The sequence below is a fragment of the Glandiceps talaboti genome, chromosome 15, assembly GCF_964340395.1.
Source record: "Glandiceps talaboti chromosome 15, keGlaTala1.1, whole genome shotgun sequence".
NCBI classification, from domain to species: Eukaryota; Metazoa; Hemichordata; class Enteropneusta; family Spengelidae; genus Glandiceps; species Glandiceps talaboti.
In genome coordinates this window covers 7,161,922-7,178,040 of record NC_135563.1, presented here as the reverse complement: position 1 = coordinate 7,178,040, position 16,119 = coordinate 7,161,922, and the positions used below count along the sequence as shown (strand labels likewise).

At 37.4% G+C, this 16,119-nt stretch overlaps 1 protein-coding gene across 1 annotated transcript in view; it reads left to right on the top strand.

Annotated features, from left to right (window-relative positions):
• Window positions 1–16,119, top strand: part of LOC144446899 (fibrocystin-L-like) — a 63,612-nt gene that overhangs the window by 22,841 nt on the left and 24,652 nt on the right. Inside the window, exons 17-36 of the mRNA XM_078136745.1 lie at window positions 267–436; window positions 1,232–1,537; window positions 1,986–2,134; window positions 2,801–3,035; window positions 3,660–3,935; window positions 4,940–5,064; window positions 5,854–5,983; window positions 6,547–6,742; window positions 7,178–7,419; window positions 7,945–8,130; window positions 8,464–8,640; window positions 9,137–10,594; window positions 11,228–11,377; window positions 11,730–11,907; window positions 12,518–12,668; window positions 13,208–13,364; window positions 13,807–14,016; window positions 14,373–14,540; window positions 15,098–15,298; window positions 15,543–16,119. The exon at window positions 15,543–16,119 is cut by the window's right edge and continues 1,067 nt beyond it. Coding sequence (XP_077992871.1) covers window positions 267–436; window positions 1,232–1,537; window positions 1,986–2,134; window positions 2,801–3,035; window positions 3,660–3,935; window positions 4,940–5,064; window positions 5,854–5,983; window positions 6,547–6,742; window positions 7,178–7,419; window positions 7,945–8,130; window positions 8,464–8,640; window positions 9,137–10,594; window positions 11,228–11,377; window positions 11,730–11,907; window positions 12,518–12,668; window positions 13,208–13,364; window positions 13,807–14,016; window positions 14,373–14,540; window positions 15,098–15,298; window positions 15,543–16,119 — 5,442 coding nt within the window. The remainder of the gene's footprint in view (window positions 1–266; window positions 437–1,231; window positions 1,538–1,985; window positions 2,135–2,800; window positions 3,036–3,659; window positions 3,936–4,939; window positions 5,065–5,853; window positions 5,984–6,546; window positions 6,743–7,177; window positions 7,420–7,944; window positions 8,131–8,463; window positions 8,641–9,136; window positions 10,595–11,227; window positions 11,378–11,729; window positions 11,908–12,517; window positions 12,669–13,207; window positions 13,365–13,806; window positions 14,017–14,372; window positions 14,541–15,097; window positions 15,299–15,542) is intronic.

Sequence of the window (16,119 nt, the reverse complement as noted above, 5' to 3'; positions counted from 1 at the left end):
AAAGTTTTACTGATATTACAATAAGTGAGTAGAGGTTTTAAAATCAATATAACCATGAGAGATAATTTACCTGTTCATTGGGATAAGTACTTTCTAAAACCACTTGCCCAAGTTTTCAAATCAGTTGTCCAGAACAAGTAAAACACCCTTATTTCAAGCCCTGTAGTACACTGTAAATGAGTAAAGGTAAATTAAGTGAAAATTAGACAAAATCTGTATGATATGTTCTCTAATAACAAAAAACAAATATTTTTTTTCTGTATCAGATGGCAGCATCATTGTCTTGACTTGGAAGATGTTGTAATGAATGACAACTGGTACATGAGTAGATATCAGCTGGGAACTGGATTTGAAATCGACAAACTTGTCTTTGTGGGACTTACGGAACAAGATTTCTATGTTGACAATGTATTTGTTGGTTCCAGTGATGCTAATTGTAAGTATGAACAAAAAAAAATTGGAATCTACCAGTAGTTGATTTATTTCTTAAACTGAAATATTGTCATTTTATAGCGAATGTTGCATTTCAAGGAGAATGCCACTTCAGGTAATAAAGGTATTTTCATAAATTTGGGTTTCTGGAGAGTCATTTCATGATTTCACATCACGTAAATGTTGCCCAATCACCAAGAAACACCAAATCGAAACTTGTTTTTATGTCTATTGTTCAAGCATTAGCCCACTGTTGCCTCATGGGACTTATCAGACAATATGTATTAGATGAACACTGAATATTCATGACTAGTTATTTGGTGGTAATACGCACTACATAAGGAGTCATGAATATTTTTCAGTCTATTTACGTATGTACCGGTATGTCTGTTAACTCCCATGATGTAACAACGCACACTATTGGAACAACAAAGGTGGAATCAAGTTACAAGTTGGTGTTTCTTGGTTACAGTTATATGAATTTATGTACTGTGAAATCATAAAATGACTCCCCAGAACCCAAACTTAGGCATTCCCCTTTTCTTCATATGGTTGTAATTTGTAGTAATTTAGATACTAATCAAGCTGGCCATCTATATAGTCTTTATGTAGCACACCGTGCCTATAACGTCATATACTCACATTTTATTTTTTGTAATCTAGATATCAGAGTCAGTCAAGCTTGCCCACTATGTGGTCTATAAGTGGAATGTTGCCCTTAACTTCATGTACTCACCATATCTGTTTTTTGCACCTAACTTAAAATTCACATACTCACAATTTTTGTTTCGTAATCTAGATGTCAGAGTTGGTCGTGCTGGCCCACCGCATGGTCTCTACGTAACTGATGTGACTGTTGAAGCGGGTGAAAACAGTACATATAGTATATCAATGTATGCTGAAAACTGTGGCCATGACTTCCCATTGCTTGGTATCAAAGATGCTGATATGGTATCAGGTGACATAAGCAGTGATAGTGATGAAGTCAGCTTTAGGAACAGTACCTGGGATGTTGGATCTATGATATCGGTGGACAGACTTCAGGCTGCCTCACCACCCTTGAGAGGAACTCTAGGAGTTGAGTTAGGAGGCAAAACAGCAAGCAGTATGTAAAGTTTTTTCTCTCTCAAAAGTTGGTAATTATCTGATAATCAAAGTCCATGCATGACTTCACAGCTCCAGATGGTTGAAGCTCAGTTTTCATTTGAGTACATTTCACTTGCATATGCTGAATAGTGGGCCTGATATGTTTACTATTATAGGTTGTCTACAAGTGATCAACTGGGGTTCAATGATTTTAAAAATGTCACTTTAAGGCCTCAGTTATTTAGTAGTGGTGTGAGTGGGATTCCATAAGTAAAGACTGATTCACCGCTATAAGGCCTTAGTTGTTTGGCAGTGATGTGAGTGGGGGTTCCATATTAAGTAAACAGTGATTTAACAGTATAAGGTTAATTATTTACTTGGTAAGTTTAGAGGATTGGGAGCTAATTTATCAATATTAGAAGTAACAATGTCAGTAAATATGTGTTTTTTGTTGTCATCTTGACCAGTTCCTGCTGGAGCTACATCAGCTGAAGTCAAGGAGATATTTGATAACAGTTTGGATATGGGTGTGACAGTTGAGAGAACCGGTACCTGTTCTGGTTATAGTTGGGCCATTGAGTTCACCCAAAGTGGTGGTAATAAACCACCCATGACAGTGAGTACATGATGTTATTATACTTATCAACCCCCCAACCCCCACCCCTCCTCCCCATCCCTGGTTTTGTCTTTTTACCAGAATGAGATCTTGATTGTGATGTGGAGTAAACTCATACTGGATATCTGATTGGAATATAATGATAAAAATTGATGTCCAGTTATGATTGAAGTCACTGCACTATGTGAATCTTATTCTGTATCATGAACTGAGTACTACTAGCAGATTTCGAAGTCGAGAAAAAAAAGTGAAAGTTATTTTTTAGATAAAAAATTGTAAACCAATTTTTTTAAAGGTCCAGTTCAGAATCTGAAAACTGGGGTGTGAAAAGAAGCATGGAAAATAGATGTCCGGCAGAACTCTAGAAAAATCTTGTTCTGAAAAAAATATGATCCTGTCAAATCCTTATGGCTTCATGATAAGATAATAATTATACCAGAACCTGGGATGAAATCACAGCTACTTCTTTATTTAATATTTTAAGTCCAAGTTCGTTTTAATTTTGATATTAGGGGAGATGAACAATTGTCTAGCAGAACTATAAAAAAAAAGTTGTTCCAGAACAAAAGAATTATCCTGTCTAGTCCACTCCATTGGTAAGATAAAATTATTGAGAGAATCTGGATTGAATTAAGGACATTTAATTGTGTCATTTTTTACTGACAGCTCAATTCTACTGGCTTGGTTGGTCTTGAACTCAACGTGACAGCGGTGACATTGAGGGACGGAGGGTTATTCCTTGGCCCAATTCCTGGTGATATGCTGCGGACACCACATGACATTCCCCAAGTAGATGTCATTGTCAACCATATCCCATCTAGTTGCCATGTCAACGGTTCATGTGGATTCCTGTATAGTGCTATGAGTACACCTAATGTGACAAGTATCTCTCCATCCTCTGGTAAGCCCCTGGTGTATTAATTTCCCCTGAAGATTAAAGTTGTTCAAATCTTGCCAGAGTTTGCCTTAATATGAAAATTTGCTTCTTTTGAAGTAAGGAGAGAAATTTGGGATCCACCATTTTTTTTTCAAGGAAATCGTCAATCTTTTAAAACTATTCAGCAGCCATATTGGATTCGAAAATGGCTTAATTTGAATATCATTTTGTCCTCTGTTAAATTTGCATAGTGACATCTGATTTATTTTGGTTGAGTTTAATTGAGAATGGGATGGAGTTTTCTTGAACAAAATAAACAGCTAAATTTTAACTTTATTTCTGAGAAATAGAGAGATTTCATTAAAATGGGTTACATAACCTACAATTACTTGTGGTTTCAGAGAAACATGAAGTTGATCTTGTGCCTTTATAGGGTATCTTTGCTGTGGAACATTGCATCATGGGAGTCAGCAAAATAATATATTCATGGTTGAACAATGAATATTCATGAGGGATGTTTTATACTGAAGGGAATAGGTGCTTTACAAACAGAAAATGTGTCTATTTCCTGGAGTGGTGTTACCCTTTAATAATCAATTATGATAAACTTGCAAATACAAATGTTCACTTTTACCTCTGTTTGTACAGGTTCATCAGATTCTGGTACTCAAGTTACTCTCAGTGGTTCTGGATTCAGTACTAACACTGGTGACAATTCTGTCGTTATTGGGGGAGTTGATTGTGATGTTGTTAGTTCAAGTGATAGTCAGATTGTTTGTGATGTCGGTGATGCAACTGGTGGAACACAGGATGTTGTGGTTGTTGTACAAACAGATGGTCTAGCAGCACATACCAGTGGACAACTTCAGTTTCAGTATGAAGTTGGTGTAACTTCTGTCACACCTGATGCTGGAAGTGTTGGTGGTAAGTAAGACACTGTGGAGCTCACAATATGCACTTGTGACATCCATGGAAATACTATTAGCTGCAATTACAGTAAAGCACTTCACTACATACAATAAACATATTAAGTAACATTGTAATAGCTGCACCTACAGTGAAGATACTGGCAAAACTACTGTAAGTTGTGATTCGGGCAAAATTCACTTTTGAAATTTGAGGTCCATGGAACTACTATTCGCTGCAAATACAGTAAAGCACTTCACCACTTACCATAAACATATTGCATAAATTTGTAATGGCCCACCACACGTACAGTGAACATAACTAAGACTACTGTAAGTTGTGGACCTGGCAAAATTCACTTTTGAGGTCCATGGAAATACTGTTAGCTGTAAGTACAGTATGGCACTTCACCACAGATGTAATGAACTGATTGTAAGTTTGTATGCTATTAGGCTTTCATCACACTTACAATCAACATAAATGAAACACCTATAGCCTGTTGTGAGTCTGACAATATACTCGTTTGAGGTTCATGGAAATACTCTTTGCTGCAAGTACAGGATTGAATTTACCACACATACACAATTGAACTTGTGACATGCATTAAATTTGTATTGGCCCCATCACACATAGAAGTTGTAACCATGGCAGGCCTTTGCAATAGGGATATAGTAAATAGTTGTAATTTTGATTGAATTGTCATTTGTAAATTATGCAGCCTGTTAAAAGTCTGATGATGAATTGAAAGTATCAACAACGTGTACACGCACTCTTACTTTTTTCTTCTTTTGTTCGTTATTTGAAGTAAAAATTTAGGAAATTTAGGGAATTTCAGCCAAGATTAAAGATGAAAGGGTTATTGTAAATGAAAGCAAGTCTGTTTAGTGAATCCATCAAGATACAGAGAGAAAACAGAACTCACTGAACAATAATGGCACTTGTAATATAAAAACAGCTGTACTAAAAAGACAACTACTTTAAATAACTAACAATGACATGGTTTTAATATTTTATGTTTACAGGTGGACTGACCATTAATGTCATTGGATTTGGTTTTGGTGACAATGTCACAGTAGATGTAGGTGGATCTCCATGTGAAGTTGTAAGCGTAGACTATGACAATATCACATGTGTAACTCCTCCAGGGGTGAGTACGAGCTAAGAATACGATTAGACAATACTCATCACTATTTTTCTTTGTTCAGCCAAGGAAAATATGGGTGACCTAAGGGGTCTAGTCACTACAAGTCACTAGATGAGTAGTGACAAAACCATTAATTATTTTGGATATGGGTGTGACAGTTTCCAGCTTAATGAAGGAAAATATTTAGGAATAATTTTATGATGAAAAACCTGGAAAAATTAGTGGTAATTTTGGAACGTTTTGACTGATATTTCAAGTACTACAGAACCAGTGGTATATATGTTAGTTGACGTTGTATAGAATGACCAGGGTATAAAACACATGTTTTTTGTTTGAACACATTCAACTTGGCTTGTAATCTTACATATTATGTTTACTTAGGCTTGAATATAAGCTGTACTTGTTTCTTCAATATGACAGTATATTACAGCTGTGTTCTCATTCAGATTTTCCCCAAAGGAACTTTAGGAGTAGTAACTACCAAATGATGTCATTGCTCATTAAAAAATGGTGAGGGTGCGGGGATAGTGGGGATGTATCTTCTACAAGATGGTGTTTCAGCATTCTGAAATAGTTGGGTCACGTTGTTTATCATTTTGACATGCCTGAGGGGCTCTGTAATATAAGTTCCATTTTATCAAGAGGCTAAGGATGCTTAGAATTAGAACAACTAGTTTGCGAGGATACAGAAGATGAGTAACACCTGGCTGACTCAGATATGTAGTTTTGTCGAGCTTTTATTTACATGCTTTGCAAACAATTTATAATTAGATGTTTTTTTATATCCTTCAGTCATCAGGAACGGAGGATGTAACAGTCAGCATCAATGATGTATCAGACACTCTTAGTGATGGATTTGAATACGATCTTAGTTTATCACCATCAGTTTCCTCACTAAGTCTCTCAGAAAGCGGTGTTGCAGGTCAGTTTCACACACATCAATGATAACTTCTTTCAGACACTTCAAAAATTAAAAAATAACTGTTCCTACTTTAATTCATTTTGAAAATAAAGTCATGCAAAGGTTCATGGAAAGTGAAGAACAGTAATGAGCATATCTGTATAAATAGTGGTTTGCGAAAAAAATATTTGAAAAATATTGTGACAGCCATATGTCAAAGGACCTGTGTCCATTGCCTTCATTCATAGAAAAGGACTTCCTTGCCTTATATCTAGAAAGATACCATTTCCTTATATGGAAAGGATATTTTTATTACCAAATATGGGTATATTCATACCTTTAAATGATAAGGGCATTTTATCACCTTATTTGGAAAAGGAAATTTTTATTACTAAATATGGTAATGGAAACAATTTCTTACCATACATGGTAAGGGACATCCCATTCCCCTATCTGGAGAGGGATGCAATCTTGATGCCAACAGTAAAATGGTCATAAATATCAACCAATGCTTCACATTGTTGACGATTTTAGTCTGTGTGTTATTGTGAACTGCTTCTCATCATATATTTTTTTTGTTTTAGGTGGTAGTGAGATAACTATTGGCGGCAGTGGATTTGGTAGCAACCTGTTCAGTAGTGAGTCTGTACGAATTGGTGACGAACCATGCAATGTGACGTCATATTCAGATAGTTCAATAGGCTGTGTACTACCAGCACAAGCACCAGGCAACCACAGTGTTAAGATCTTTGTAGATGGCCAAGGATTTGCTGATGCCAGGTGAGAAACAATTATACAATGCAGAATCTGCTAGTACTATTAGGCATATTCACCAATATTTTCCATTGTTTAGCCATTATGAATGACTTACGGAGTACATGTATTTTCAACTTGCAGTGGGAATAATATGATTAAACCTGTGAAATATTTTTTGTATTTGTACACACACACACACACACACACACACACACACACACACACACACACACACACACACACACACACACACACACACATGCACACACACTTATTCACATGCTTAATTTCACACAGTTTGTCTTATCTGTCTTGTGATAATTAGTATTAAAGTTATGCAAATGTATGCATGTAACATTAGGTAAACAAGAATAATACATAATACAGTGCGATCATAGAAACTGTCTCCCAAGACGTTCCAGAGCTGTTATGTAACTTGTAATAATCTGTTTCCTTCAGTTCTGTGTCCGATGTCAACTATAAATTGAAAGTGACCAACGTTAGTCCTACCCATGGCTCCGTACAAGGAGGTACTTTGGTGAGCATCACAGGTGAAGGCTTCAGTGATGATAGTAGTGAAAATCAAGTCTTCTTTGGTGGTATCGAGTGTGTAATTACATCTAGTGCTGAAGACCAGATTGATTGTATTACAAATGATATGGGAGTTACTCACTCAGTTGATAACTCAGGTTTCCACACAGGTTAGTGATTGTTATAGGAAAAGTCCAAGTCAGACTTATTTCTACCTTTAGAACACTTGTATTGATTACTGCTATCAACTTAAAGGAAAAGTCCAGCCAGACTTATTTCTGCCTTTAGTACACTTGTATTGATTACTGCTATCAACTTAAAGAAAGAGTCCAGTCAGACTTATTTCTGCATTTAGTACACTTGTATTGATTACTGCTATCAACTTAAAGTAAAAGTCCAGTCAGACTTATTTCTGCCTTTAGTACACTTGTCTCGATTACCGCTATCAACTTACATATGATTTTAGGTGATAAAATCACACCTTAATTAATACTCAACATTGATATTTCGTAAAGAAGACATACTTCAGGTTGCATGTGTTCAGCCGTTTGGGGTATTTCCTGTATGGGTTTATGGGAAAACCTCTTGTGATGACATCACATTTTATTGTGACAATATTTTTGTCTGTACAAATGCAAAGAGTGTGAAGACAAAGAGATTTATATTCTGATTGTGTTGTGTTACTTTGTATGTAGACTATGGTTTGGGATATAAATGGAATCCACAGACTGTGACCATCAAAGCCGGAGACACTGTACTGTGGGAGTGGGCAACAGCACTGTATGTAGACGGTATTGGCTATGCTGTCCAGCAAACTGCAGATGCATTCTCTGATGTGTATGATGGTACTGGGTTTAGAAGTGGACCTAAAACTCCCCAAGGTCAGTAGATGTTGTTAGACTAATGACAGTAATATGTGACGATAACCTAACCAGTCATAATTTTTCAAATTTTAAATATTTCAGTTTCACACTATTGCTTTTGGTTTGTTTAATGTTTCCATTGAAAAGTTAGATACTTCATGTTGATTTGAAGTGTCAATGTTCCAAATTTTGAATTTTTGAAAGCTATTTCGCTACTTTTTTTTAACTGTCTGGTGTTTGATATAGGTAAGACAATGCCATCAGCAGTACCAAAATATTAAATTACATGTTCAATTCAAAGCATATCAGTTAGGTTATTAATGTTTAGAATTTCCTGGATTCTCCATACAGGTAGTTTCTCTCACACTTTCCAAGCACCTGGTACATACTATTACTCCAGTGGTGCTATAGATAATGATGGTGAACTGTACATGAAGGGAGTTGTCATTGTGGAAGACCCAAATTCCGTTGTTGAAAAGCTGATTCTAACTGTTGATGGGTTTGAAGCTATTCATGATACAAGTTCAGGTAAGTCAGTCTGTCTGTCTGTCTGTCTGTCTGTCTGTCTGTCTGTCTGTCTGTCTGTCTGTCTGTCTGTCTCTGTCTGTCTGTCTGTCTGTCTGTCTGTCTGTCTGTCTGTCTGTCTGTCTGTCTGTCCATTTGTCCGTCCATCCATCCATCCATCCATCCATCCATCCATCCATCCATCTGTCCGTCTTTTCATCCATCTGTCTGGCTATGTTTACCTCTCTGTTGCTGTATTTGTCTCCTTCTGTATATTCAGGTCTACTTAATACCTACCTACCCACCCACCTACCTACCTACCTACCCACCCACCCACCCACCTATCTCTGTTCTTGCATAAAACAGCTCACCATGGTAAGAACAAACACTGTTCAGATCAACATTTATTTTCAGATTATAGTGTAATCTTTGAATGGAAAAAAGCAATTAGTACAGTAAAAATGAAAATTGGACTAACAGAAATGTGATGCTAAATATATTGTGTGTTTGTACTCTGTAGGTGTATCAGCACCAGTGTCTGGAGATTCATGTCCAGGTGATGATACAAACATCTTGTCATGTGCAGAATCTGAACCTAATGGAGATGATAGCGATGCTTTCTACTTTGCCTTCTGGGACTGCAGTACAGCACTTGTAGAGGAAGTAAGTCCTAACAATGGTACCAGTGATACAGTGCTTACCATCACTGGTAAGGGATTCAGTACCACGCAATGTGAAAATGTTGTCACAATCGACGGCCATCCATGTGACGTACAAAGCAGCAGTCAAGATACAATTGTATGTTCCATTGACACTGAAGATGAGCTGACAGTTGGAAATAGACATGATGTGAACGTCAATGTTAAGAATCTTGGAAACTCTCTCAACTTAGGTGGCGCTTTCACCATGTGGCCTTCTATCAGTAGTATAAGTCCAACAACTGGTTCCTTGGCTGGTGGTACCATATTGAACATCACTGGTGATGGCTTTTCACAATCGGTTGCACAAGTCAATATTGGAAGTGGGAAGAGATGTAACGTTATTTCATTAAATTACACCGAAATCATTTGTATAACTCCGACAAACATCGCTGGTTCGGATGAAGTGACCGTAACTGTGAATTCAGTAGATGCTGTATGCATGGACAGTAATAGTAATTGTATATACACGTATTCAGAGTCGTTCACACCTTCGGTCAACTCTACAAGTCCCACCTCGGTGTCCGGTTCCAGCACAACTGTTACACTCAGTGGATCAGGATTTGGAACAGACGATGCTGATATAAGTATAACATTTGGTGAAGACGACTGTGCTGTGCAGACCATCGCTGATGATGAGATCACTTGTGATGTTGGTTACGTACCCGTCGGCGACCATGACATTGTACTCTACCGAGACAATCATGGCAATGCTCAACTTGGTCAAGACACAATCACCAGTGATCCAGTCATTGACAGCATTTCACCAACATCTGGTAGCATCAATGGTGGAACTGTCCTGACCATCGCAGGTAGCGGATTCCATGTTGATGACACGTCAGTTGATATCGATGGAGACGACTGTGACATCATATCTGTCAATATCTCAGAAATCGTCTGTACTACGACATCACATTCTGCTGCCGGCGTAGACTTAACGGTCACATCTGGGGGCGTGGCCTATACAGCCGAAACTTATACATTCTCTAGCGGGCAAACGCCAACGGTATCATCGGTGTCGCCTTCATCTGGTACGAGTGCAGACTCGATAACAATCAGTGGTACAGGCTTCAGTTCTGTGACATCAGACGTTACTGTCACATTGGATGGCGTTGAGTGTACTGTATCATCAGCCAGCACTACATCAATAGACTGTGATCTGGGTGAACACTCGGCTGGTACATTTGACGTAGTTGTACATGTTAGCGGGAAAGGATTGGCCACATCTTCTTCAACTTTTGAGTATCAGCTGACACTGACTGCTGTTTCTCCAACACAATGTAAGTGAAATGTCTACTATATTTCAACATCAGCGTTTGCTTCTGTGATTTGAGTCTGTATGCATGTTTCTCCAATTACATTGAAAAAATACACTCGCCTTCTAAAGTTTCCTGGTGAACTCTTATGAAAAATTTGTAATTTACAGGAGAAATGAAGTTGCCTTGTTGTTTCACTCAACTGGGACATGATGTATTTTACACACACACTCAGATAACAAATACAAAAAAAAAATTCTAGAGGTGCCACATACATTTGGGATATAGAAGTAGTTAGACAAGTTAGCATGTTTATTATCAGTTGGAAAGTAAGCAATTGAAGTCTTTAAAATAGTCAAGCCCATTTGTAATTTTTTTTAGCGGAAGCCTGTTTCAACTGCACAGTAAAGACCAGTAATGATTTCCATTTTTCAGTGTGATTGGCTAAAGGATCCTGCTGTGTGTGTTGTGTCTCTGTTATTGTTAGTCTAGAGTTGAACTGTGTCTGTCTTAGTGTAAATGATATCCCATCAGTGAAAGACCAAGACAATTACTTCATTTTTCCTGTACTGTAGCCAGTGTTGTACTTTGACTTGGTGAATGGTGATGCTGAAAGGCAGTGGATTTAACTGTACATGTTGTATTTTTATATTACAGGTAGCTTTGGTGGTGGTCGTGATGTGACCATTACAGGGGATGGATTTGACAGTGTGAACAGTGAGGTGACAATCTGTGGTAATGAATGCGTTATATATAATGCAACAGCAACTGAAATCATTTGTGAAGCCCCAGCTAATGATAATCTAGGTAAGGTCAAAGTTCATTATAGAACAGTATGGTTACTTCATTTTCAGTTTTTTTCCGTATTTTATCAGGAATTCAGTAGTTTGAGAATGGAATTTTTTAGACTTTTTTTTGAACTTCAGTACTACTTGCATAGAGTACAGACAACAGAAAGGAGAGGAGTACAAACAAACTTGTCACCAAATGTAAGAAAATACACCTTTTGTTGCACCTACTAAATCAATGGTTAGAGTAATATTCACAGAGTCAGTTCAAGTATGACTTGTAAAGAGACTGTTATTTCTCATTTGAACACCCTCCGCACGTTCTGTGAAGCTTGACTATACTTATGTTGACTTGTTTTCTGTTTCCATAGCATCCGGCACTGAGACCTGTGATGTCATTGTATCTATTTCTACAAGTGATGCCACAGCCACAAGCTCCAGTGCTTTCACTTATCAAAGTTCAATGACCTCTGTCATAACATCAGTTAGTCCAACCAGAGGCGGAACAGGTGGTGGTACGATTGTAACAATCACTGGCACTGGATTCAGGTAAGAGTGACTATTAAACTGAACTTTATTCCTCACATTGGAAATATTGTTGGGCTAAAAACTACGCAACTATCACTTTTCACAAGAACTGAAAGCTGTGCTAGTACTGCTCCTAACATGCTTAGTGAGTGCTTGATACAAAAGGGATGCAATAAATAAATAAATAAATAAATAAATAAATAAATAACTGGAGTATTATTTCTTTTTTGATCAGGCAACCAACAATATATTCACTGCAAATTGTTGAAACACAATACTTTAGACGTTGTACATGTTTAATTAATGAAGGTCGATATTATCCATAATTAGTACAATAACGGGTTAAAATCATGATCTTGTTGGAGGGTCTTATTTTAAGATGTGAACCCAAAAATCAATTGATTGGAGTTATTGTCACAGTATACCCATATTATGTGTACAGCTACACAAATCATTTACCCAGCATAGTATCGTAATGTCAATTCTGTCCAAATGTATTTACATAGTGTGACTTTTTAATTAAATCTCCAATACTGATGTCTGTACAATGGTCATGTTTATACAATGTTGACACACACACCTGTTAAACTAAGCTGACTAATTTTTATTTATTTTCCATTTGTATTATCAGTGATGGCGAAAACACAGTGACTATTGATGGGACCACCTGTACTATTATCTCCGAGAATTCTACCGATATTGTATGTCAAACTGGTGCTCATTATAGAACTATACAAACCAAAGTGAGAGTAGAAGTTGGTAACAATGGTATTGCAACACAGGTGTGTAAATGTACAGTAATTAAACTTACAGTCTTTTGTTGAGTTAGATTGATTTGGTGAATGGATGTGTTAGCTTCTGTAATTAATACATCTATGGCTGATGTAAACTGTATTTCTTTCCTTTTGTGTTTTGCTTCTTTTTCCTTCCTTCTTTTGCTACTTTTCCTATCTTGTCTTGTCTTGTCTTGTCTTGGCTTGTCTTAAGATCTTGATGTTTTCTTGTTTTTTTTCTTTCTTCTCCTCTCCTCAAAACCCTCCCCTACCCTCCCTCCTCTCCCCTCCTCTCCCCTCCCCTCCTTCTCTCCCCTCCGTATCTCTTCTCTTCTTGATTTTTAATTATTTTTTTTTAGACTTTAATGAGTCATTCAAAAACAGACATTCCCCAGGCAATATTGTAACCATAGCAACAAACTGTCACTTGTAACAAATACTAAGAATGTTAGTGGATTGTCATCTTTAAATACTTGATGAAGGAAGAATAATTACAAGAAAATCCATCCATTTTATATTTGACTGACTTGATTCTGTTATACTCCCAGGACGATGCCGACTATTACTATGTAGATGTATGGTCATCCATTTATACATGGGGAGGTTTGGATCCACCAGTCGAGGGTGACTTTGTTATCGTACCAGCAGGACAAACCTTAGTACTGGACACTGACACCCCTGTATTGAAAATGTTATTGATCGAAGGTAAGACATCCAGATATAGATGTCAGTTTAGAAAAGTGCTGGAAGAGGGAAAAAGATTTGTCGATAAATTGTTTTAGTGATTAAATTTTAGTAACAAGGATGTAATGAGTGACAGGCTTGGAGTGTTGAATGCACTGCCATGAGTTTAATGTTTGCCATTCTTTTGTTTCTATCCTGTATGGGAGGCTCATCAATATTCAATGACAATGATACAGAACTGAAGGCATAACACATCTTCGTTATGGATCCCCAGTAGGATATTATTTAAGCCATGAGTTCAGTATTTGGTGTTCTTTTGTTTTTAATCTATACAAAATGCAGGAGGGTCATTGACAAACATGTGTTGTGTTGAGGTGAAGGCAGCAAACACCTTGTTATAGGTTAGAAATTATTTTAGACCTGAGTTCAATGTTTAAAATTGTTTTGTTTTTACCCTATATAGGCGGTTCAGTGATATTTGATGAAAAGGATATAGAATTGAATGCTGAAAACATCTTGATTATGGATGATGGATTGCTTCAAGTAGGCACAGAGGATGAACCATTCCAACATCAGGGTATTATTACAATGCATGGACACGTCAGATCTACAGAATTACCCGTATATGGAGCCAAGACTCTGGCTGTGAGACATGGTACTCTTGACCTTCATGGTAAGACATTGTTGCCATTTACAATTTATCACCCATGTATACTTCTGTGGTTTTCAAAAAATATTGTATGGAGAATATATTGACTGGAAAGCTTGTGGGTTCTAATTGCATGCTTGTTGGCACATATGGTGGTTGCTATTCCATCTTTGATGCACTGCATTAACAGTTTTACATACAATCTATGCTGCACTGCATTGACAGTTTGGATCGTCCATTTTGAAAGATACAATGTTATAACATTGATTAAGCATCACAACATCTATTTTAATTTATTATGTTATTGACTCTTTTTATACATTCAGCACTTCCAATATTTACCATAGTTCTAATTGTGACTGTTCTCTTTTACTAACAAGGAATTCCTGTTCCCGTAACCTGGACCTATCTGGCAGAGACAGCTCCTGCTGATGCTACAGAGATGACTCTGATGCAGTCTGTTACCTGGCAACCTGGAGATCAGCTCGTCATAGCAACCACCAATCACAGACACAGTCAGGGAGAAAGTGAAGTACTCACAATCACTGGTAAGTAAAATGAACTCAGAATATGAATACCATGTCCACCACATCTGATATTTGAAGATATTTTCCAAGTATGGGTCAGAATCATTCTCTACCGTGGCATACTTTTAAATCACCCTTTTCAACATCTCATGGCAAATTTGGTATGAACTTTCTTTAGTTAATTGAAATAGTTCTACTTCTTCCATTTTTAGCTGTTTAAGTTTTACGAACTCATGAATTCATTTGCACTCATTTTGGTGCCTGTTTCTTGTACTGCCAGGCATTCAGCATACATGATTAAAATTAAATCCTCTTTGTCCCCCAATCAAGGGCGCCCTCAGGTGTCGATATATTAAAAATGACTGAAAAGTACTAGGTAGCTGGAATATGGTGTAATATTGTGCACATAGCTGAGATGACGAGAACTGTATTTGCTTATAGTAAGGAGAATCTGAATTAACCAAAATTGTGGTTGTAGATAGACCAAAGATAGTATTTCTGATTTTACAAACATTTCAGGATTTTGATGATATTTCTGAGCAATCTTGAGTAATGCCACATGTCCATTTTTTTAACAGATGTTTCTGATGATGGGTTCACAATCACTTTTACTCCTCCATTGGTGTATGAGCATATATCAGTGACTGAAACGTTAGATGGAGAGGTTTTAGAGACCAGAGCTGAAGTTGGACTACTCACTCACAACGTCAAAGTTAGAGGGTCTGTCCACGATGCATGGACTGAAGTTATTGAAGCATGCCCAGCAGAGTTTGATACAAGTAGGTAGAATCCCTATCTTAGTGAAAAGTGTTAACTGGGTGGATTCCCCAGAATGATGTTGTTGTAGTACTACGGTTAAGTTTAAACTTTCATTAAATACTTCTAACTGATATCACAGAACAAAGCTCTTTGTTTATCTCAGACAAGTAAACAATTACAACAAATAGTATAGAAGTACATGATTTGAGTTAACCATGTTTAATACAAGCCATGCTTATACTTGTCAAACATTTTCTTCCGCAGACCAATTTGCCACTCAGACATGCTTCCAGGGTCGGTTTGGTGAAGAGATAGGTAGTGATCAGTTTGGTTCACAGATCATGATACATGCTAGAGCTCAAGACCAGGGTCTAGTCACTGGTAGAATTGAGTATGTTGAAGTCACCCATGCCGGTCAGGCTTTCCGACTTGGACGATATCCCATACATTTCCATTTGAATGGTGACGTGTCCGGGTCTTACGTCAGAGGCTGTGGTATTCATCATACCTTCAATAGAGCTGTAACCATCCATACAGTCCATCACTTATTGGTTGAACACAATGTGGCGTACAATGTAATGGGACATGCGTACTTCTTGGAGGACGGCATTGAAACCAGTAACATCATCCAGTATAATCTAGGTGTTTTCGTGAAAGGAAGTTCAAGTTTATTAAACGTTGATGTCACACCAGCAACATTCTGGGTTACAAATCCTAACAACACTATTAGACACAATGCGGCAGCTGGTGGAACTCACTTCGGTTTCTGGTATAATATGCCGGAACATCCTGGTGGTCCGTCATTCACAACTGCAATATGCCCAAGGAAGATTCCAGTGAG